The sequence below is a fragment of the Arachis hypogaea genome, chromosome 13, assembly GCF_003086295.3.
Source record: "Arachis hypogaea cultivar Tifrunner chromosome 13, arahy.Tifrunner.gnm2.J5K5, whole genome shotgun sequence".
Lineage (NCBI taxonomy): Eukaryota > Viridiplantae > Streptophyta > Magnoliopsida > Fabales > Fabaceae > Arachis > Arachis hypogaea.
In genome coordinates this window covers 137,211,666-137,235,053 of record NC_092048.1, presented here as the reverse complement: position 1 = coordinate 137,235,053, position 23,388 = coordinate 137,211,666, and the positions used below count along the sequence as shown (strand labels likewise).

The 23,388-nt window shown below is 34.7% G+C and overlaps 4 protein-coding genes across 9 annotated transcripts; 2 read left to right on the top strand and 2 right to left on the bottom strand.

Annotated features, from left to right (window-relative positions):
* The first annotated feature begins 224 nt into the window (after positions 1 to 224).
* LOC112791924 (probable hexosyltransferase MUCI70) lies at positions 225 to 5,506 on the top strand. 4 transcript variants are annotated; one of them, XM_025834962.3, is made up of 9 exons: positions 225 to 754; positions 1,117 to 1,379; positions 1,498 to 1,683; positions 2,273 to 2,628; positions 3,185 to 3,396; positions 3,490 to 3,746; positions 3,839 to 4,017; positions 4,474 to 4,564; positions 4,990 to 5,506. In XM_025834962.3, exons 2-8 carry the CDS (start codon positions 1,157 to 1,159, stop codon positions 4,534 to 4,536), a joined length of 1,476 nt encoding a protein of 491 aa, XP_025690747.1. In that variant the 5' UTR covers positions 225 to 754; positions 1,117 to 1,156; the 3' UTR covers positions 4,537 to 4,564; positions 4,990 to 5,506. The 4 variants fall into 4 exon arrangements, with proteins under 4 accessions (XP_025690747.1, XP_025690750.1, XP_072068850.1 ...); XM_025834965.3 differs by having other exon boundaries at positions 263 to 754; positions 1,513 to 1,683; XM_072212749.1 differs by having other exon boundaries at positions 387 to 754; positions 1,075 to 1,379; positions 1,513 to 1,683.
* LOC112791925 (acidic endochitinase) lies at positions 4,987 to 6,562 on the bottom strand. The gene has a single exon (XM_025834966.3). It carries the CDS (start codon positions 6,560 to 6,562, stop codon positions 5,675 to 5,677), a length of 888 nt encoding a protein of 295 aa, XP_025690751.1. The 3' UTR covers positions 4,987 to 5,674.
* A 6,877-nt stretch (positions 6,563 to 13,439) lies between these two features.
* LOC112791922 (cullin-3A) lies at positions 13,440 to 18,720 on the top strand. Of its 3 annotated transcripts, XR_003197298.3 has the most exons (4): positions 13,449 to 14,026; positions 14,792 to 16,895; positions 18,254 to 18,357; positions 18,464 to 18,720. XR_003197298.3 is itself a non-coding variant. In XM_025834960.3 (2 exons), exons 1-2 carry the CDS (start codon positions 13,866 to 13,868, stop codon positions 16,827 to 16,829), a joined length of 2,199 nt encoding a protein of 732 aa, XP_025690745.1. In that variant the 5' UTR covers positions 13,440 to 13,865; the 3' UTR covers positions 16,830 to 17,048. The 3 variants fall into 3 exon arrangements, 1 of the variants encoding a protein (XP_025690745.1); XR_003197297.3 differs by lacking the exons at positions 18,254 to 18,357; positions 18,464 to 18,720 and adding an exon at positions 16,964 to 17,048 and having other exon boundaries at positions 13,444 to 14,026; XM_025834960.3 differs by lacking the exons at positions 18,254 to 18,357; positions 18,464 to 18,720 and having other exon boundaries at positions 13,440 to 14,026; positions 14,792 to 17,048.
* A 1,718-nt stretch (positions 18,721 to 20,438) lies between these two features.
* Positions 20,439 to 22,843, bottom strand: LOC112791923 (delta(8)-fatty-acid desaturase 2). The gene is made up of 2 exons (XM_025834961.3): positions 22,274 to 22,843; positions 20,439 to 22,040 (listed from the first exon to the last, which is right to left on the bottom strand). Exon 2 carries the CDS (start codon positions 21,970 to 21,972, stop codon positions 20,626 to 20,628), a length of 1,347 nt encoding a protein of 448 aa, XP_025690746.1. The 5' UTR covers positions 21,973 to 22,040; positions 22,274 to 22,843; the 3' UTR covers positions 20,439 to 20,625.
* Positions 22,844 to 23,388: the final 545 nt, after the last annotated feature.

Here is a 23,388-nt window from a genome sequence, read left to right as displayed (position 1 = left end):
TAAAATAAAACAGCGGTTTACTTTAAAAAATGTAAAAATTCTATAAGTCAACGTGGTTTATATAAATATGAAAGATGACAATGATGTAACTAAATCTCAAATATTGCATTTGTATAATTTAGAGATTTATTTTATTCAATAACATCATTTACCCTAAAAAATAATTATAAATTGTTAATGAAAAATATTGCTCATCTTATTTTCCTCAAATCAGGGTTAGCAATAGTCATAGTCCAGATTCCAGAACCATGTTCACTTGTTTACCCAAAATCTCTGCTTTATTTTTTAATTTGTATACTATTCGTTACCGTGTCGGTGTCAAACAAAACTGTGACAAATGAAAAGAAAATAATAATATTAATATTAAAAAAAAGGAAGAGGAAGAAGAAGAAAAAGGGGTCCCAGAAAGGGAAGTAAGAACCTGTGAAAGAATCAAAGAAACCGTAATAAGAATAAAAATGGAAACTTTCTGATAATCAAAAGCTCGGATCGTGATATTTGGCAACACACGACCCACTAACAACTCACATGAAGAAAAGCCACTAAATACACACCAGCTTCTGTGCTCCGCTGATGCATCACGCACCATAGATCCTCATCCCTCTGTCTGTTCCTCTGTTCGCTCACCCATTTGCTCAAAGGATCCGTTTTTGGTGTTCATTCCACTGTTTGACTCTTGTTCCTTGCACAAAGATCTCACCTTGGGGAAGAAGAAGATTCGCCTTTTCCTGCATTGCTCTTTTGGCTAATCCCTGTGAGTTGTAGCATTCTCATCTTTTCATTTCTCATTTTGCGTATGTTCTGGCTTTTCCAATTTCAATGGATAATCCAATTGGAAGCTATTTGTGGTTGGGCTTTCCTTGAATGTTTTCCCTTTCATGCCAGCTGCTTGTAGCTGTAGGAGCTAGAAGAATTGATTATCAATTTTGGGCTTGATATTTTGCATGTGCTTGTTTTAATATTGATTCACTTTGGTAATAAGGCTGTCAAATTTAGTGCATGCATCAACATCTAAGTTACTAAATATTAACTATTTCAAGGATTTAACTATGCATGAATTTTGTGTGTTTGTAGAAATTTAAGAGGTGAAGACTTGTTTCCTATTTTCTTTAACAGATGAACCAGTCTATGTCTAAAACTTGGGAAGCGCTTTGGAATGGCTCTTTATAGAAACAATGGTGAATTGCTCACCGAGAGAAGGGGCATTATTGATGCGGTTGTCAATTCTCTTGGTAAAAGTGACCATGGCTCGCGAATCTTGCGTCGTGGTAGAAGGCTTGGTCGGATTACCAAACACAGACTTTCGCGTTGGCTTCTCCTTCTTACTGCACTCTTTTCAGTTTATTTCACAGTTTGTGGCCTGAAAATGTTTGTTCACGGTGAGGCTTGAATATAGGCTTTTTTTTCCAGCTTCATTTAAAGGTTATATGAATTTTGTAGCAAGATGTGTCAAAGAAAAACTTCAACTTTCTGAAATTTCACTTATATTTCTCTTAGATGGTTCTATTACAGCTAAAATGGAATCTAGGTTCCCAGCGACTCACAGTATACGGGAAGGGCTCAACCTACACAGTAAACATGAAGAGCTTAACCTACACAGTATACACAAAGAGCTCAACCTTCAAGAAACTGTTTCATTATCTGAATTTGGAAAACCACCACCTAAAAGCAAGCGCAGGAAGCGTAAGATTTCTTGCCTTGAACTTCAGTTATTGTTACATTATGTTTAATGAATTAGAATAGGCACTTCATTTTCTTTTCCGTTATGCATTGCTTCCTCATACACTGATACACCCTCTTTATAATTGAAGATTTGTTGATTAACACCTTTTAGAAAAGCAATACTGGACTATATGAAGTTGCTGAATATAGTGAGCAGCTACCTAGATTGTTGCTGGTGAAAGCGATAGGACCTGGATACATCTAAGGTGTCAGAAAGATAGTGGAGCATTTCTTAGATAATGGCAGATGTAGTTTTGTTAGAATGAATTTATGTGGTTGTTATGTCTTACAGTCATATTTGATAAGCTACCAAATCCTATCATGCAAATGTAATTCTTGTCATAGTAACATATGTTGATTACTTCCAAAGTTCAAAGCACATGAGATTTTTAACCTGGTTTTAATGTCACTTGATAGTGCTCGAGTTCTGTTGACTAAATCAGCATTGTTTATTATCTATTAGCATAATTTTGTTGGACCTTCCTCAGTAAGCTAAGTCAGTGACTAAATTCAGTTTGCCCCAATAATTTCCTCGATATCTTTCTTTCAGATTTTCCTTGTGAAGTTGAATTTCTGAAGTCAGCAGATGGCCTTGCTGAACCCAAGAATTACATGAATTTCACTTGGTTTTCCCTAGATTATGTTAAACAAGAAGGAAAAACATCCGATAGTGGTTTGTTTGAACCTCGATTTGGAGGACATCAGACTCTTGAGGAGAGAGAAAAGTCATTTTATGCCAAAAACCAAATGGTTCATTGTGGTTTTGTCAAGGGATCACCAGGGTATTCAAGCACTGGATTTGATTTAGATGAAAAAGATAAGGCATACATGTCAAAGTGTAAGATTGCAGTTTCTTCTTGCATTTTTGGAAGCTCCGATTTTCTTCGGAGGCCTACAAGTAGACTGGTAATTATGTTACCTGTTTTTGAATATTTTGTTTGGTGTTTTGCAAATAATTCATTATGAAAACAGGCTTGCTGAAGATACCTAGTAATCATATGTCAGTTCAATAAATTGATAAAGATGTCATTCATCGGGGCGAGAAAAATATATGTACATAAAAGATATTAAGTCAGAGCATAAATGTCATATGTGTTGTTGTTTCATGTATGAACTCGGTAAAGCATTCACTTGTGTAAAGAATTAGAGTAATAAATATGGGAACATAAGAAAATAAAAAGAAACAGAAGGAAAAGGAACATAAAAAGCTATTGCTTTTTTTGTTCTTGGCAATAATTGATGATTTTTTATTTTATTTATTTATTTCGTTTGGTCTAGCCGCCTTAGCCTTTCCTGGGACTCATGTATCATTTGTTCTTTTTACACTTACTATGAAGTAATGTAACTTAAATATCAACCTTGATTCCGTCAATATTTTATTGATAGTGAAATGTATTGCATCTTAGCTTTATAAAGCACCTGTTTATCATACAGAAAACATTATATATGTCCATTGCTGCAGATTAGTCAATATTCAAAGAACAATGTTTGTTTTGTGATGTTCTTGGATGAACAAACACTATCCAAACTTTCATCAGAAGGGAACAGTCCCGATGAAAGAGGGCATATTGGCCTATGGAAAGTAGTAGTTGTGAAAAACTTGCCATACAAAGACATGCGGAGGACTGGCAAGGTGCCAAAATTTTTAGCTCACCGCCTCTTCCCAAATTCTAGGTAGTTCTTGAAATATTTCCTGCAATCCGAGTTGCTTGACCTTCTATTCCTCATTGTAATGTTGGTTGAACTTTGTAAACCGTTGTTTGATAGGTATTCAATTTGGCTTGACAGCAAGATGAGACTCAATGCTGATCCTATGTTGATCATTGAATATTTTTTGTGGCGAAGGAATGCTGAATTTGCCATTTCAAATCATTATGATCGCCACTGTGTCTGGGATGAGGTACTCCAAAACAAACGCTTAAACAAGTACAACCACACGGCAATTGACCAACAGTTTAAAGTTTACCAATCTGATGGCCTAACCAAGTTTGATCCTTCAAACCCAAATAATCCTCTTCCAAGTTGTGCGTCATCTTCAAAACCTTGTTCATTTGGAGTTTTTATATTCCCAATTGTGCATATTATAATTCCTACTGATGAGTCTTTCATTTTGCAGATGTTCCTGAGGGTTCCTTGATAATAAGGGCACATACACCAATGTCAAATTTATTTTCATGCCTTTGGTTCAATGAAGTTGATCGATTTACTTCTCGAGATCAACTAAGCTTTGCTTATACTTATTTGAAATTGAGGAGAATGAATCCAGAGAGACCATTTCAGTTGTATATGTTCAAGGTGAATTTTTACTCAAAATTTATAACATTCATAGTATTTTTGGTGTTCAGTACTTACTTTTCATTGCATGTATTATGTGATCTTCATCGTACTGCTTATTAGTCAATGGAATCTTTCTTTTTATTTAGTTTGCACAGAAATATCTGTCTTGGTTGGTATTACTTAATAATTTACCCTAGCTCTCAGTAAATACAAGTATTGTTCATTATTGTGAAACGTTTACTTCATTAATCTTTTTTATTCTATTATTTAAGCCTCTGCTAATTGTCTGTTTCTGAATCTTAGATACCTACTATACCCACTATTCATGTTATTAGCCACTTCCCTCTTATATTAAGTTGGCCAAAACTTTATCTTGGTCAATTATTATTTCTGACCCTTTTGATGATTGTTGCTTCAAAGAGATTAATGTAGTCCGCAAGCTGAAAAATGCACATTTACCGTTAATCTATGCAGGATTGTGAGCGCAGAGCATTAGTTAAACTATTCCAGCATAGGACAATTCCTTCTCCACCATAGACTGCTTGATCAGTTCCAGCTTTTTAAGGTGCCTTTTGATATCACTTCATTTAATACTGCTAGATTTTGTTTTCTTCTGCTTTTTCATTTTTTCAATGCCAACTTAAGAATATGATTCAAATAACTAGCTGTCCATTGTTTTGACTTGAGAAACTATCTCCATGAATTTGGTAAATGAGAATATGAGATAATTAGGTGTTTGAAGTTGTATTTGTTGCTTGAATTTCAAATACTTTTTTCATCAACCGTAGAATGTTTAGTATAGCTGCAACTGGGAAAATGGAACTTGAAATAGTTGAACACTACTATCTGACACCTGGCTCGGTGCAACAAAATTGAGAAAATGGGTTTACCTTCCAAATTCCGTTCTCTCTACTTTCCACCTTCTCCCTAACCACACTCTTGCTCTTCATTCTTATCCAAGCATCTAACTAGAATATGTTATATGTGAAGGGATGCACACTGGAAATGAAGTTTATCATAGACTAGTCTCGAACTTGATGTTTATTTTGAGCCGGATTAACGAGAGGCAAAGTCAGTTGCTTCTGGCGGAGAAAATAGTTATTCGTCATGTAGCTGTACCAAAAGGTGAATTATTGTGGGCAAGCTTTTCACTTAAGGATGGGGTTCAACCGTTCAAGTGGATGTTGTTGATGAGAGAAGGCAAGTTGATCAAGGTTTTAGTTTGTTCAGCTTCCTTTTTTGTTTTTTAATTTAATGTGAGGGAAGAGGTGATTTTGGCATTTTTCTAACATGTAATTTTAATCTTTCTTTTTTGTGTAACTAACAAGTAACAAGTAGCAGTCTTCCATCCTCTCCCACACAAAAGTAGAGGATTATGGTTGAATGGCAAAACGAGAAAACTGTAAATGTCTCTTCATCTGTTTGGTGAAATAGGATACATTTTTTACTCTTATTTGTAAATGTCCCTTTTTAGTTGCAGTGATGTCTATAAATTAATTTTTTCTTACTCTTTTTTTGAAAATACTTTATTAACAAACTTGCACTCTTCACAGGTGTGTTATTTCTTTAATTTGTTATAGATCATCACAAAATATAATCATATTATAGACACAAATATTTGAACATACATCAGGACAGGGATAAGTATACAGAGTACATGACAGGAATATAGGTATCAGACATGGTTCTTGATGGAGGAGCTGTAGCCACTCTGAACATCATAGTACCTGGACCACAGCATAACGCCACCATATTTAGCAGAACCCTTGATTGCTGGAAGTACACTGGAAGTAAGGGCAGTTGCAGGGATGAAGCCACTGCCTGCAGCTGTTGGGGCAGCCGGTAGGCCGAGGAATATCTTGTTGGCAGGGATACTTGATGTCCACTGCTTCCATGCAGCTACAAGATTTCCAATTCCTCCAGCAGTGTATTGGCATGGAGGGTTGTTGTAGAATTGGACCCAAACATAGTCGAAGAGTCCCGATTTGAGGGCGTTTCCTATCCAAGCATCAGGAAATGGACATTGAGGCGCGGCAGTTATCAACACCTTCTTGTCGTACCCTTTAAGAAACCGGGCAAGGTCGTCCCAGTGCTGGTTTGATCCTCCTTCGATGTCAAAGTCAATGCCATCGAGCACTGCAGGACCGAGAGGGCGGGAGGATGAAGTTCCCCCCAAGAAGTTGTTCCAAAGGTATGTAGCCACGTTATGCGCGTCCTGGACAGACGCAATTGAGTAGCTTCCGGCGCCACCTCCCAAAGACAACAAGACTTTGATGCCTTTGGCCTGGCATGATTTGATATCAGAGCTTAAGCCGGTGCAACCATTACTGTAAGGATCACAATGACCAGCCAGGTTTATCATGGGGGTTTGGCCATTGCCGAAGGTTGGCAAGAAGGCTATGATGACGAATTCGTAGTTTCCTGCGGCACAAGCCTCGGCCAACGTGCCCTCGTTACCGTTCTGGCCCCAATAGACTGAAATGCTACCTGCATTAGAACCATTTGCAAGTGCTAAGAGCAATAAAGAGAAGAATGTGAGTGAGACTGGCAAGTTGAATGCCATTGTCAAGAAGGCTATGTCTATTGAACTCTTCGAGTGTTAACCAATCTATGCTTTTGATATATGCCACACAGTGCTGGTGAGAGTGCCTTTTATAACGCTAAGATAACTAACTACACACAATTTTTTAGCTTTGCCTCAAAAGTGCGTGGCTTGGCAGCTACTTTGTCTCGCGCTTCATGCTTAGAAAGCAGTCACTGATGTTGATCTCATTCATTTAAGTCGTGTAGAATACAGCACAATAATAAGCTAAGGCAAGGGTCAATTTATAATTTTCAACTTATAATTATTATGTCATGATAGTATCTTCATATAATAGCATCTTCTGATAACAGAAATGAATGATTTTAATATGTATTTTACACTAATAAATAATTTTGATAATTGAATTAAATGTACAGCTAACAAATTCTTGTACTCTTAAACTACTACAAAAGTTTTCGATTACGGTATTACCATTGAAAACAAAATAATAAAGACGGAGGGTAATTTTAAAAAGAATTATACAAAAAAGTAACAATATCACACTCCAAAAATGAATTGGTCCCAAATCGACAAATTATAGAGTAAATACCCATAAGTCGTTCCTGAGATTCATGCAAATAACCAATATAATTCTTAAGATCCCGATTTTTTCATTGTAGTTCTCCAGATAGAGTTTCGAGCACTCAAAGTGGTCACTGAGCATATTTCTGGTGATGAGTCATCACCAGAGTGCTGACGTGGACTCGGTTTGCCACGCTGGAGGGGTCAAACGGCTAGCTGAGCTGGCTAATTTTCAATTTGTACCCACGTTGGTCCCTCCTATTATATGTAACCCTAAATCCCCAAATTTTCATACACTTCATCTCTTCTTTTTCATACACTTCCGTCTGGAGCCGCTACTCATGTCAATGATGGGTGGTGGTAGCACTGCAGGTAGAAGCTCTGTTCGTTCCCATCTAGCTGGAATCAGATGAGAACGCAAATGAAGAGTAGAAGATCGGGCCCGCCAAAATGGTGCGGCTGTGGTTGCCGACCGGTTCTCAGATGGTTTGGCACAGATTCGAATCCGAACAAACCGTTTTATGGCTGCCCCAATTATAATGTGGGTTAGAATAATTACTTGTGTTGTTATGATTGTTCTCTCCTCACTGTTCTTCTGTTGTTCCTCTTTGAACTTTGATTGTTTGTTGGTTACAGACAAGTGCGAAGAGATGGTGCGGGCTTTTTGTGTGGGCAAATTCTGTGAATGAGGAACAGGTTGATAAGTCAGAATCTTGTGGTGATGATTATGAAGTGAAGATGAACTTTGATTGGAGGCTTCGGAGGTTGGAGGAAGATGTCCATATGCAAAAAGTGATTACCCAGTTGTTAGTGTTAGCTGTGTTTGTATTGATAGTGTTGTTGGTGATCCTGTATTGTAAATGATGAATGAGTTGGTGGTTTAGGGTTCCCTGTTAGCAACAGATGTAAAAAAACTGCTTGTTGATGGAATGAAAATGTTGTTAACTATGAAACTGTTGTTATTTATGTTTGTGAATGAAATGAACCGTAATCAGTAAAGGCCGAATAAGGCAAGAAAAGTGATTGGTAAACCACAAAGGATAGTGTATTAAGATAAATTCCATTGTTTATCAAAAAACAACAAAAGACAAAGATAAAAGGTAGCCAAGAAACATGAATGCTGCTATCTGTAGTTTCATCAAAAGAAAGGCATCTCAAAATGGCCTTTGGATCACAATTCACCATCTAGTCATTGTACGAGGGAAAAGACTAATTACACAAAACATAAACTCCTAAGTAGATTTATCTAAAGTCTTCAGTTCTTCTTTCTTGGTGGCTTAAATCCTGGCATTGGGATGAACTTCATCAAGTTGACAAACTTTGTAGCTATTGCTGAAGATGTACCCTGCAAGGATTTCACTGTTGGTGAGGTTGGCGGCAGAGAGGATCTTCTTCTTGGTGACAGCTTCGAAGGTCTTTTCAGTCCAGGATTCTATATGAGAAAAAGTTGGCATTAAGTATAATTGATCCACGAAAATAATAAAAGTCTAAAGATATAAAATTTTAGTTATCTTTTGAGAATCCTCTTACTCATAAGCAATAGGCTGAGTTATCTCGATTTCTACGGGATTGCTTTTTACATTTGCTTGGCGACAACCGTCTTGGGGCTACTCAATAGGCTGCTCAGGCACAGGATATCTTGATCCTTTTTCTTCTTCTTAGCCGCCTCGATAGCAGCGGCAGCATCAGCATCCCTTTTCTTTTTACAGCCTCTCTTCGTATGTCCCTTTTCACCACAGAAACTGCATGTAAAGGTCTCCAGCTGTCCTTGACACTGGTGGTGGCTGTGTGACTTCAAATGTAGTGTAAACTGTGGTTTTGGAGTGTGATGGTACAACCTTTGGGGTGGAAGCAACTATGAGTGCATGAGTCTCAATCAGTTGGGGACTAACATCAGTATCTTTAGCATTACACCACTCTCCACCATCTTCATCCAAGTACACAACTGTGTTACCTCCCTCTAACACCTCCGACACTGATACTCCATACTCGAAATATACATCAATCATTTTTTCATTTGTCCTAGCACAATTCACCATCTCTCTTATCTCTTTGTCACTGTTTACATTTCTCAACACATTATCCAAGCCTTTTTCAGGAACATGCCACCAGCAATGCTTTTTGTCATTGTACCCAAACTCCTTATGGTAGTTCCGTATGAAGAAGACATCTAGAGTGTTAGTGTCTAGATAACCTAAACATGCCTTGTTGTCCGGAGAATAAATCATAATCCCTTCTACATTCTTTTTGAAGTCACTCCCATTATGAAATATGATGTCCAACCTCTCTTCCATATGCAAGAAATTTAAAGTTTTTACTTAATACAGGCAGAATTTGAAAGCCTACTAATGCATTATAAAAAAAATAACATCAACACCTCAAGAACACATTTTGAACCATTCCTGCATACATCATTTACGATATCCCTGTTTCATTCGGGTTAAATAGAGCAATCCTACAAACCCCGGCCAACCTTCAAATCCTAGACACTACAACGACACCAAAACTCCCGAGCCTCAAACACATTAACAACTTGCATATCATCAACCAACACTGAATCAAAAATGCAAAGTAAAAAAAAAAGGGAGGAGAATTCTGATCATAAAGTCGGAGCCTCTTGCTTCTGGTGACGAAGGGAAAGAACGAAAACCTCTTGCTTCTTCTTCTCTCAACTTTTTCAACCAAGTGATTAGAACCTTACGGTTACACCATTGATGAGGAGACGAAGATGAAGACTGAGGGTGGAAGAAGAAGAGACGAATGAAGTTTGTATTGGAGAGAAAACTATTTTTCATGCTAAATAACATCAAAATGGCATCGTTTTTGGCTATCAAGGGCGTCAAACCAAAACGACGACGTTTGGGACCCCTCCAGCGTGGCAAACCGAGTCCACATCAGCACTCCAATGATGACTCATCACCAGAAATATGCCCAGGGACCACTTTAGGGGCTCGAAGCTCTATCTAGAGGACTATAATGAAAAAATCGGGATCTTAAGAATTACATTGAGTATTTGCACGAATCTTAAGGACTACTATGAATATTTACTCACAAATTATGATGGCAGGACAAAATGTGAGCCGTGCTTTTTTTTTCCCCAATGTTAGACTGGAATCTCATATTTCTAGATGAAATTGGGAGATTATTATACTATTTGATCCATATCTTAGACAAATTATTTGAATCATTCATATTATTTTATTCTATTTATTTATAACGAATGCTAGAAAATGATTAGAATTTATTATTTTTAACCATTAGTCAGCTATCGATGTTTTAAAGTATATGATAAAATATATTATTGGACTAAACTAAACGAATTAGATTAAAAAAATTGAGTTGATGATTAAATAATAGCCAAAAACAATAAATTTTAATAACTTTCTAATATTTATCTTTATTTATTGGATTTAGTTAACATCTATTTTTAAGATAAAAAGATAAATGTTACGATTATCAATTAAATTTTTTTATAAAAATATAAAAATTTTAAATTTTTAATATATTTATTAAAACAATTCTTAATTTAATCTCTTTAAATCTTTATCATTATCATGACTTGTGTCAAGCAACAAAGTTTCTTCATGAACGAGGAAAATCCATTAAACTAAATTCAACAATTGCGGGTAGCTAAAGCAAGGAGGAATTTTAGTTGCTTGTTAAGCCTCATTATGTTACAGCTAAGCAGAAATATGAATCTCAATTGCTTGCTTAACTATGTTTAGTGAGTCATGGAATAGATTCATTGTTAGAGGCAGAACATGTTTTAGCCTTTACATGTCCTACGGAAATTATTTCGTTTGCTTAGTGTTACATAGCAATCGGTCCTCTCAATTTTTTTTAATATTTGATAAAATATGATTTCTCATTTTATATTTTTTAAATAAAATAAAAAAAGATATAAAAAAAGATATTTAATAAAAAATTGGAAAGGTACAATTCCATACTTCATGTCATTAGCTACTTAATCATGAACACCGGCTACTCTTTGTGCATTTATTAATTAGACATCACAAATATAGATTCAAATTCAATTATCAGTAATCTAGTTATAAGGAAAAAGTTTGGAACCAAATTTAGGACCAAAATCAGCTAAAATTTTCCGTTTTTAACTTTATTTAATGAGATGAATAAAATTTAATTGTAATCCTTTCACCCGCGCCTATGTTTTTTTATTGTAATATTTAATGTATATAAAAGCATTAATGGCATATCTTAAATAACATATTATAAATACATATATTTATTAATTTATATTTTTATTAAATGAATACACATCATTTATATTTATGGTAGTTAATTTATATTATAATAACAAAAACACATTTTTTATTTATTATATAACATCTATATATTCATACACATAATTTTTATAACTAATATATTTTTACGATTAATATTATTTAATTTTAAACTATATTTTATTATATATTTTAAATTATTTTATATATATACTAATAAATTATGATTCAAAATATTTTAATATTTTTTTTGAAGACATTATACATTTAAATCAACGTATAATTTTTTAAATCACCGTCTTCGATAATTTAAAAATTTGTTTCATGTTTTTCAATGTGAAAATGATTTATTTTTATTCATATATATTTTCAAATTTTACTATAATTAAATTTGAAAAAAAAAATGTCAAATACCTAAATTAATTTATTCAATTTATAAATTTATTCATAACATCCAGAAATTCAGACACATAATATTCATAATTAGGTAAAATATACATAATATTCAAAATTTTATATTATAACATCCATAATTTTATACTCATAACATTCATAATTTCATATATATATAGTATTCATAATTAACAAATTTTTATAATTAATATTACTAAATTTTAAACTACGTGTCTTGTTATATATTTTAGATTATCTTACATGTACACCAAAGGGTCATAATTTAATATTTTTTATTTACTATTCATACGTATGCTTATTTATTGATTTTAATATGACGAGTTAATAATTACTTTTAAAATTTTATTTCTTACTTTTTGTTTATATTTTATTTTTTATTTTTTTAATTTATAATAGTCTATATGTAAAATATGAGTTGTATAACAGAAATTGTTAAATTCTCTAATTTAACATCCGTATTTTTATACGTATAATATTTATAATTATATATAATATTCATAATCAATAAATTGATGTTAATTTATTATCATTTATTATTTTATTCTGTAAGTCATGAACCAATAATTTTAGATTTTTTAATTTTCAACAAAATAAAAATTTATCAGATTTAAGATGTTTTTTATTTTTTATAAAATATGTTGAGGTGATTTAAGATTTTTTTAAAATTAAAAATATAAAAATTTAAAATTTTTATTTGAGAGAAAAAATGATCAAATTATAAATGTATATAATAATAATGAGAGAGAAATTTTTGAGATCTGATTTCTATTAAATTTAGAATTAACTTTTAGTATAATTAAATAAAAAAATAATTAATTATAAAAGAAATTAATTATATTAACTAAATTAAAAAAATAATTCATTATAAAAGAAATTAATTATATTAACTAAATTAAAAAAATAATTCACACTCTCTTATAAACGTAAATATTATTAATTATATATCTTTATTTATTATCTATAATATTTTAACTCGGTAGTATTACTCAATTATAAATTGTCACGTATACGAGTTTTATGCTTTATCTTTGCTAGTTTACTACTTAAGAGGTTATACATTGATCGAACGATGAAAAATGATACGATTCAAAGTATGAGCATTTTTCTTAATAGTTTTTTAATGTAATAAATATATGGAAACTTATATTACATATATACTAGTGCATTATTTAGTAGTAAAGTGTTTATTAATTCACTCGTTTATTTATTGTATATAAAATGAATAAAAAAAATTAGTTGAAATGACAAGTGATCTATAACTTAATTGAAAGGTGTTGGATTTAAGTATTGAAAGTAACAAAAATGTATATATAATAACAAATATTTAAAAATAAAAATTAGACACCAATCCTTCCTACATTCTTATTATATATACAAAATATAAGTATAGATATATTTTTTGATTGTTGAATATAAGTGTCTTAAAAATACTATTTAAAGATACTTAACAAAAAAATTATTAAAAATACTTTCTTTTTATTTTTTACTTTCTTAATTATTCCTCTTAAAACAGTGTTTAATAAAATTTATATTTTTAATACAAATTCCCATTTGTAAACCAAGTAAAATTCTCTTGCACAATTACTAGCAATATTTTTAGGAACAAAAAATGAGAATTGCTTAGAATGTAATGCTGCCAAGTGAATCACTAGTAGTATTAGTGAATTAAGTATTAACACACACAACACAAGAATAATATAAGTGTAACGCGAAACTCCCAGAAGAAACGTTTCGTTTCGTTTTAGGTCGTTTCGCCATTATAAACCACAATTTCGAGAAACAACAGCACCCAAGCCCAAGGGTCCCATCATCAGCATCATCATCATCTTCTTCATCTCCGACACACACCCGAAAAAAAAAGTCCAATCATTCAAAGTTTCCAAAATCAATTTATTATTAAATCCTGCCAAATGATTCATCAACATCCATAAATTTCTCTTTAAAGAGAGACAGAGAAAAAGAATCCAATTTTTCTTTTTGACCCGATTTCTTTGCATGCTCATTTCTGGTGCAACCTCATCGATCTCGGGGTTTGAGTAAATCTGAAGAGGGAAGGGTTTTGGGTCGCAGGAAAGGTTCGATTTTTGGGGTGGAAGTGGGAGAAGATGAGTAACCAGAGGAAGAGAAATTTTCAGATAGAAGCTTTCAAGCATAGGGTTGTCATAGATCCGAAATATGCCGACAAGACATGGAAGATTCTCGAACATGCTATTCATGAGATTTACAATCACAACGCCAGTGGTCTCAGCTTTGAAGAGCTTTACAGGTTTTCTCCCCAATTTCTTCCCTTTCCCCTTAAAAATAATTTTGGTTTCTTTTTTTATTATTATGTATGCCTTAAATGATTGATGCGTATTATGTAGATAAGGTACTGAGTTCCTCTTGATGATTATATGATTCTAGTTATTATTATTATGTATAAAAGAAAAAAACAAAACTAGAGGAGATTGGGGATTAGGGATGTTGCTCATAGAGGTGTTGTTCATGTTTAGATTAAGGTATTGTCTATTGCCTGTTCACATACTCAGCATTAGGAATGTTTATCAAACGATGATTTACCTTAGAAATAAATTCATTGTTTTTTGTTCTATTTATGCATGTAGTGCTATGATATGCCGATTTCGCTCTCAAACATTTAGTTGTTGAGGGTGAGCTACATAGATGTTGATATATGTTGTTATTACAATTCACTAATCATGACTTTGGCTGTGCCCTTTAGTCAGTACCTGTAGTTAGACTCGTTGTCTTTGCCCTTTCTTATTTTCTTTTTTTGTAGTTTTGATAGCTCATCAAATGGTAGTTTTGAAAATCCAAGTGATGTCACATGGTGATTAAGCATGGATTCTGTATTGCCTAAGTAGTAACTCTCTTGGGCGTAGTAAAGTGTACAGCATGTTTGTGTATGACAAATATGGGTTGGATTTTTTATCATGTATTGGAGGGACTAAAAATGTGTTTATATCTTTTTGGTTTTCATAAGGAAAATCGATAGTTCTTTTAATATCACCCTTCTATTTGTGTGTGGATTTAGAAATGCATACAATATGGTGCTTCACAAATTCGGTGAGAAGCTGTATTCAGGACTGGTTGCTACCATGACTGGACATCTAAAAGAAATAGCCAAATCTGTTGAAGCTGCTCAAGGAGGTTCCTTTCTGGAAGAACTGAACAGAAAATGGAATGATCATAATAAGGCATTGCAAATGATTAGAGACATACTTATGTACATGGACAGGACTTATATACCAAGCACCCAGAAGACCCCTGTTCATGAACTCGGCTTGAACCTTTGGAGAGAAATCGTTATTTATTCCAATCAGATCAGGAATCGGTTACTGAACACACTTCTGGAATTAGTACATAGTGAACGCACTGGGGATGTTATTGATAGAGGGATAATGAGAAATATAACAAAGATGCTCGTGGATTTGGGTCCTTCTGTTTATGTGCATGAATTTGAACTGCATTTTCTTCATGTTTCAGCTGAGTTCTACCGGGTAGAATCCCAGAAATTCATTGAGTGTTGCGATTGTGGTGATTATTTGAAGAAAGCTGAGAGGCGTCTGAATGAAGAAATAGATAGAGTGAGCCATTACTTGGATCCCAGGACTGAAAAGAAGATCACTAATGTGGTGGAGAAGGAGATGATTGAAAATCACATGCTTAGATTAATCCATATGGAGAATTCTGGATTGGTACACATGTTTTCTGATGATAAATATGATGATTTGGGTAGAATGTATAATTTGTTCCGTCGTGTTCCCGATGGTCTCTCAAAAATTCGAGAAGTCATGACTGAACACATCAAAGAAACCGGCAAGCAGCTTGTTAATGATCCTGAAAGGTTGAAGGATCCTGTAGAATTCGTGCAGAGGCTCTTAGATGAGAAGGACAAATATGACAAGATTATCAACTTTGCATTTAACAATGACAAATCTTTCCAGAATGCTTTGAATTCCTCCTTTGAATATTTCATTAACTTGAACCCTCGATCTCCAGAGTTTATTTCGCTGTTTGTTGATGATAAACTTCGTAAAGGTCTGAAAGGGGTTAGTGAGGATGATGTAGAGGTTACCCTTGACAAGGTGATGATGCTATTCCGTTACTTGCAAGAAAAGGATGTTTTTGAGAAGTATTACAAACAGCATCTGGCAAAGCGACTTCTGTCAGGAAAAACCGTTTCTGATGATGCAGAGAGAAGTCTCATAGTTAAGCTCAAGACGGAATGTGGTTACCAGTTTACATCCAAATTAGAGGGCATGTTTACAGACATGAAAACCTCCCAGGACACTATGCAGGGCTTTTATGCCAGCCACCCCGAACTTGTTGATGGTCCTACACTTACTGTACAGGTCCTGACAACTGGGTCGTGGCCAACTCAGTCCAGTGTTACGTGCAACCTGCCAGCCGAAATGTCTGCCCTTTGTGAGAAGTTTCGATCATATTACCTCGGAACCCACACCGGCCGGAGATTGTCCTGGCAAACTAATATGGGCACTGCAGACTTAAAAGCAACCTTTGGGAAAGGTCAGAAGCATGAACTAAACGTATCCACTTACCAAATGTGTGTTCTTATGCTTTTTAATAATGCGGACAGACTTAGCTACAAGGAGATTGAGCAAGCGACTGAGATTCCTGCTTCAGATCTTAAGAGATGCCTGCAATCGTTGGCTTTAGTTAAAGGAAGAAATGTCCTTAGGAAAGAGCCTATGAGTAAAGATGTTGGGGAGGATGATGCATTCTTTGTTAATGACAAGTTCAGTAGCAAACTATACAAGGTGAAAATAGGAACTGTAGTTGCACAAAAGGAATCGGAGCCTGAGAAACAGGAAACTCGACAGAGAGTGGAGGAGGACCGGAAGCCACAGATTGAAGCAGCCATAGTGAGGATCATGAAATCTAGGAAGCAACTTGATCATAATAACCTTATAGCCGAGGTCACAAAGCAGTTGCAATCACGATTTCTTGCGAACCCAACCGAGGTAAAGAAACGGATAGAGTCCCTGATTGAACGGGACTTTTTGGAGAGGGATGAAAATGACAGAAAACTGTATCGGTATCTTGCCTAGAATTGGTGAACTCTTTTGTTTTAGTTTGAGTTACAGTGACCCAGATGTTGTATCTTTATAAACTAGGTGAGAAACTTGCCCTTTAATAGCTCCATTGATTTTCAATGTATATTGATTTGTTTTTCCCCCTCCAGGTGCTGTTTCTTCATTGTTATCTGCATCACAATTCGGACAAATGTCTTTGGGTGTGAGGAAGTTCTAACATGTTTTTCGGATTAAGTTTTTACTTCTTGTTACTGATAGCATCCAATGAAAGTGGGGGAACCATGCCCTATTATCACTAAAATTTTGGATCAAAGTCCAATTTATGTGCTTTAATTTTGTTATATTATCAAAGAATTTGACTTAAATGGCCATCATTCAAATTTGATACCTAAAGCCTTCAATCAGATGGTTTGGTTGTCTGACAATGTTGCAGATGCTGCTCAACAAGATATAGGTCCTGTTTGTCAAGGGAGCCGATTCATGATGTTCTCTTGTTAGTTAGATTCAAGTATTATGAAAGATAATGACTTCTTTGTGCATGGATCACAGTTTTGTTTTTGTCTGTCGGTCATTATTTGTGTGAAGTGGCACGCTGCTTAGTTTTTACTTCTTAGCCTAAGAATCTTAGGCATCTTGTTATATTATTCTCTTTGCTTTGTTGTTGCTCTTCTATTTTAATTCGAGTTAATAGTCAAAATGGTCCTGAAAGATACCTCGACTTCTATTTTTGTCTCTGAAAGATAAAATTAATAAAATTCGTCTCTGAAAGATAACCATCTTGATCGCGTTAGTCCTTCCGTCATCTCCTGCGCTGAGGTGGTTAACGCTCGCTTACATGGCCTGTTAACTACCAGCATGGCACTCGCTTAGTGTACCCTCTTATTACTGATAAGATAAATTTATTAGTCAATTTAAATCAGTCCCTAAGTCCATGGACCCTAATCCCAAATTCAATCATTGGTTGCTTTGGTATTCTTGTCCCCCTTCCTCAAGATTTTGAGTTTTTGTACAGATCTGGCTCAAATCTAGAATCTATAGATGATGGTTAATATGCATTTGTGGAATTTATATGTGAAAATATGGTGTCACTAGGCGCTTCTAACTTGCAAAGTATTGTTGGAGATAGCAGCATACTTCCTTTCTATCTTGAACAGGTAGTTAGTTATTAGTTATAAAATATTGGATTAGATGTTCAGTTGGTTTCTCTTTGACAAATTTGTCATATATTCTTGTTTTTAATCTTAACATCATTCATACATCTGTTTGACTTTAGTTCTTGTGAAACTTTACTGAAAGGATAATTGCATCTTAACAGAATATCCTGGCTTTCTAATACATTTACAAAATTTCATATAATCTTAAGTTGAAAGTGCTCTGATGTCCAGAGCATAGTTTGGGAGATCTAGTGTGTTTATTTACTCTTGCAATGTTATATGCAGGGCATTGCCAATACCATTGGATGTTTGCAAAGGGAAGGTTGTTTGCTTCGAGGAGAGCATAATCTTCTAGGTGAAGCTTTTCTTGTGATGGCTTCTGTTGCTGGGTAATAATCGGATATAACAGATAATTCTATCAATATTCCTTTCATTTTGGTGTAAAGTCAGTCAAGATATCAATTAACATTTTCTTGTTATTCCTTAATTGCACAGGATTCAACAGCAGCAAGAAGTTTTAGCATGGTTATTGGAACCTTTGAGCCAAGAGTGGACACATTCGGAATGGCAGGATAAGCACACATACATATTTACAAGAAAGGGAGAAATTTTTTTTTTTTCATTAGAATTCATAATTTATGAGGAAAGACTTCAATGGTATTCCCCCTTTATTGTGTTGTTTTTGCAATAAGTGTCTAAAAAGACCAAAACATAAAAATTTCCTGGTGAATAGAAGAAAGTTCTATATCTCAGACTATGACGTCTTTCTTTTGAGGAAGTTTTTGAATTGCTTCAATGGTTGAATTTGGGATTAGAGTTCATCGATTTAGGAAGTGATTTGAATTAATCTAATAAACTTATCTTATTATTAACAAGAGGGTACACTAAGCTGCCATACTGGCAGTTAAAAGCCATGTCAGCGAGCGTTGGCCACCTCAACGCAGGAGATAACGGAAGGACTAATGCGATTAGGTTGGTTATCTTTTGGGGACGAATTTGATTAATTTTATCTTTTGAGGACGAAAATGGAGATCGAAATATCTTTTAGAGACGATTTTGACTATTAACTCTTTTTAATTCTTTGGTAGAGAGATAAATTCTTAATTATTCTATGGTATTAAAATGTCTCTTTTTTTCTGGCTTGTGAGGTATAAAATGTGTCTATCATGGGTAGTCGGGTAGAGATAATATTCTCAATATGTTTTTTTTTTTTTTTCTTTCGGGTGAATAATATTCTCAGTATATATATATATATTTGGTAAAATATTCTCAATATTACTAGCACGGTAGCACCCTTATTGTGTTGAATCTTGAATGGTTGTTGATTTTGTTATATAGATCCTTGAATTATTGGATACCAGTTACAAGAAATCCGGGCCTTAGGTTCTACTGTAGCCCACTAATTGAATTGAGTCAGTTGCCTCTCAACAATTTTCTTTGTGGGCCAAAATTCAAATAAAATATCGTCAAACAGAAAAGTATGTGTTGTCGTCGGCTAATGTAAAACAACTTTCCCGGTCCAAAAAAAAAAAAATCAACAACTTTGAAGGGACTAATTTGAACAAACATAGGTCCAGAAGTGTGTGTAACTATGTATAGAATTTGGTTGCAATTCTAAGAGTTGAGTTTAAGCAAAAGTTCGGGTACAAGAATGAAATATGGTATTATATGTACCTAAATACCTATACAGGGATTAAAGGGTATGCCCCTATGCCACTATGCCCTGCATGCTTTTTGATGATTTATAATAATCTGTAGTGTTGTGATATTGAACTTATAATTGTTTGTACTTGTAATTTTCATTAATGAAATTCTATTTTTCTGTCTCAAGAAAAACGTTCTGAGGAAATCAACAAAACATTTCAACCAGGAGAGCACATTAGATAAAAATAGATAAATAATTAGAGAGAAATATCTAAAAGAAATAAAGAATTATGAATAATGCGATAAAAAAAAAAACTAAACACAAATATGTTTAAAGAAAAATTTGTTTATTGCAAACATCAGACATAATAAAGCAAAATAAAATCATTGGTTGTTTTTAAAAGGGGAATGAATAGGAAAACCAGTAACAATATACGTTTGATAAGTCAGGGATCTGAAACCAGTAATCCCAATGGCCATGGACCAATTCCAAAGACTAGTATACCGCAATCTCAAATAAATATCTGCTAAGTTTCTTCCACATTAAGACTTCGAATGTACTAAGTATTGGAAATAGTCAAATACTACAGCATCATTGGATATTCTTGAGCATTTGTTTCTATTAAATAAAGGTGTGTAGTTGATTAGTTGCCCAAATTTATGGAAATGACCACTCCATCGTTTACGAATACTTATCTTATCACGTTAACAAGTGGGAATCTATCTTAATTTGCATTGCCCTTACTGTTCTTATTATTGTATTTGTCTTCTTGTGTAGAATTAGCAAAACCCGCCACTTTTTTTCACTTTCTTCTAACTAACTACATTCATAAAAGGAAAAGATTTTATTATTGAATGAATCATCGCTCATAATTTGATACATTCCCGATAGACGTATAATCCTAATCTCACTCCAATTGCCCAATTCAGAAAACAAGGGGCAAATAAAACTAACACCACAAGGTGTTTGATAATATGCTCCAGAGAAGTCACAATTGTCAACTATGCTGTCTTCAACCATGAGTGTGGAAAGCCTCCCATAGCAAATTCTGGGGAGGGATAGTGTGGTCCCTGGCTTGCAATGCAGCAGTTCTTAGGGTCTTTAGAGTCCATAGATTGGCCTCAAAGAAAGATAAACTCCTATAAGGCAAATTATGCTTCTTGCAAAGATCAATCACCAATGGTGAAACTTTCCTCAATTGTGCCCTTGGCAATCTTGGAAATAAATGGTGCTCAAGCTGGAACTGCAACCCACCAAAGAACCAATCCATCCAAGATGAGCAAGAGATATCCAGTGTCCCACTCGTCTGCTTCTCGAACCAATCATTCCCACTCGGCGGGCCAACATACACATTTGCCGCAAAATGGTTGAGGCAAAATTGGAGGTGCTGAATTGAGCATGCAGCCATACTTGCAACCACAAACATCACTCTCTCCGGCCAATTTGGCAAGCATGAAACAAGGAGTGGGAACCAAGTCCAGAACACAAGGATTCCAGTTATGTTGTAAGCTCTATCCGGGACATTACGCTGCCTCGAGAACAATAGCAGAAATGTCTGAAGGTAAAGGTTTACCCTTGCAAAGCACAACACCGGGTAGAAAGTCCAGTGCTGGTAACTCACCAAGAACCTAGACAGAGCATCAAACTTGAGGTATCTACCATAGAAGTAAGATTTCATAGAGCTGAAGAACCGTGAAGACACGGCAAAAACCGGAATGTGTTGTAGATCAGGATCATAGTCAAGACTATTGCAAGCAATGTGGTGTGCATTGTGAGTCCACTTCCACCATGCAATGCTTATTCCAGTCAAGCAATTCCCACAAAGGATCTGTGCAAACTTGTTGTATTGGCGGCTTGACATAACTTCATAGTGACCAGAATCATGTCCAACATATGTGCTCTGCATCCAAAGCAAACCAAGCAAAAGGGCAGATCCCAGATGAGCCCAGACGCTAGTGCAGCTCAAGACACCGTAGATCACAATGGCAAACATGACAACAACTGAAGACAGTGTGTATAGAGTAACATGTTCCTTCTTCTCAAATAGCCCCATCTTCACAAACTCGACCCAGAGTTTCCTGTAATCCTTGGAGACCTCAGAGACATTGAAGTCTTTGAGGTGGTAGCCGGTGAAGAACTTGTCGAGATATTGCCACGCTGTGCCAGGATGATAAGCGATGAACGCATCGGTTACGTCCTGGCCAGCAAGGTTTGTAATGGGAACATCACCGCCAGGGTGATCCTTGGCCCAATCTGTGACGTTGTAGACTTTCCCCTGGATCGAAATCCACAAGTCCCCTGGCTTGTTATGCTCCTTCAGCTCCTCCGGGGTGATGTACTTCTTCTCAACAACCTGCATGATCTTGATCCTAATATTGATATTGATTATGATGATGATGAAGCCAAAACTATGCCCATGGTACTCTCCTGCCACAGTATCATGTAAATAAATAAATAAACTTGCGCTAAAGATCGGCATTCAAAGTGATATATATATATCCATAACGCATGTTTCAAATATAAGCATAAGCAGTTTCGTAATCATGATAACATCAGCATCCTAATTCTTAACAAATATAACAGCCTCCTCCTAATTAATAGCAAATTTCAGTTTGAGAATCAGAATAACTGAAATAACAACGAAACCGAATTCAATGTACCTGAAGTTCTAAAGTGGAGAAGATGGATCAGATCAGCAGGGAGTCGAGAAAGCGAACAGAGAACAGAGAAGAAAGGAGGTGTAGCGGTGAATGAGATTGAGTGTGCGGCGGCAAGGCAGAGAATGAGAAAGAAAGGGGGCGGCAGGAACGCCGAATCTGAACCTAAAACCCCGTTTTTCTCTCTCTCTCTCTCTCGGGGGGAAAATGCTTGGGATCTCCTAGGTAGATTTATTTATAACTTGTATATTAAATTAAACGATTTAGAAAGTAACCACCCAAGGTGGAAAGGATATGCTTAAGAAGCAAAACACCAGCGAAGAATGAGGGTGTGAATGGGTGGGTGGGGCACAGGCTAGTTATGGTAAAGCGCGTTGCAACGTATTGAGAGTGGGTTAAAGTCGATGCTGAGATATTTTGGGGAACGGAGAATGTGATGCTCTCACCTCTCAGTCTCGCTCTCACACATCACATGCGGAAGCTGACACTACCATGCTCATGCTGTGCCAGCCTGCACTTTCATTAATTTATTATTATACACACATTAACACCAATATAATAACATCACAAATCAAATTGCATACATGATAAACTACTCATCTCTAATATAACATGTAAAATATCCAAATATTACATTTTTATTTTTAAAGAATGAAATGTATTTTAAAAAATTAAATATTATTTTTAATTTATTTTTACATTTTAATATATATTTTATATTAATAATTAATTTTAACCATTAATTTTAGTATACATCTATCATATATTATTATTTAAATACAATAACGGAATAAGTCTTCCATCCGGTCCTACAAGACTAGAAGTATAGTTATGGTACCGCATGAAAAATATCAATCTTTATCGCTATAATTTATAGGAAGAATTTTAAATGTATCAAAAATATCCATATTTTAGTTATTTTAATCGTTTATTAATTTTAATTATAAAAAATATATATAATACATGTTAATTAAAATTAACGGTTAAAATAATTAAAATACTAATATTTTTAATACACTTAAAATTTTTTCTAAAATATAAACATAGATGCTACTTTCGAGAAAAGTCTCTTCTTGAGCCTAGACGATGGAGTCTGCTATGTATATATTTTGTAATGT

Bases quoted from the DNA above. Each gene is read 5' to 3' on its own strand.
- LOC112791924 (XM_025834962.3), top strand. From the start codon at position 1,157: ATGGCTCTTTATAGAAACAATGGTGAATTGCTCACCGAGAGAAGGGGC. The intron at 1,684-2,272 runs GTAAGATTTCTT...TCTTTCTTTCAG, and splicing joins TAAAAGCAAGCGCAGGAAGC to ATTTTCCTTGTGAAGTTGAA. The intron at 4,018-4,473 runs GTGAATTTTTAC...TAATCTATGCAG, and splicing joins TTCAGTTGTATATGTTCAAG to GATTGTGAGCGCAGAGCATT.
- LOC112791925 (XM_025834966.3), bottom strand. From the start codon at position 6,562: ATGGCATTCAACTTGCCAGTCTCACTCACATTCTTCTCTTTATTGCTC.
- LOC112791922 (XM_025834960.3), top strand. From the start codon at position 13,866: ATGAGTAACCAGAGGAAGAGAAATTTTCAGATAGAAGCTTTCAAGCAT. The intron at 14,027-14,791 runs GTTTTCTCCCCA...GTGTGGATTTAG, and splicing joins AGCTTTGAAGAGCTTTACAG to AAATGCATACAATATGGTGC.
- LOC112791923 (XM_025834961.3), bottom strand. From the start codon at position 21,972: ATGCAGGTTGTTGAGAAGAAGTACATCACCCCGGAGGAGCTGAAGGAG.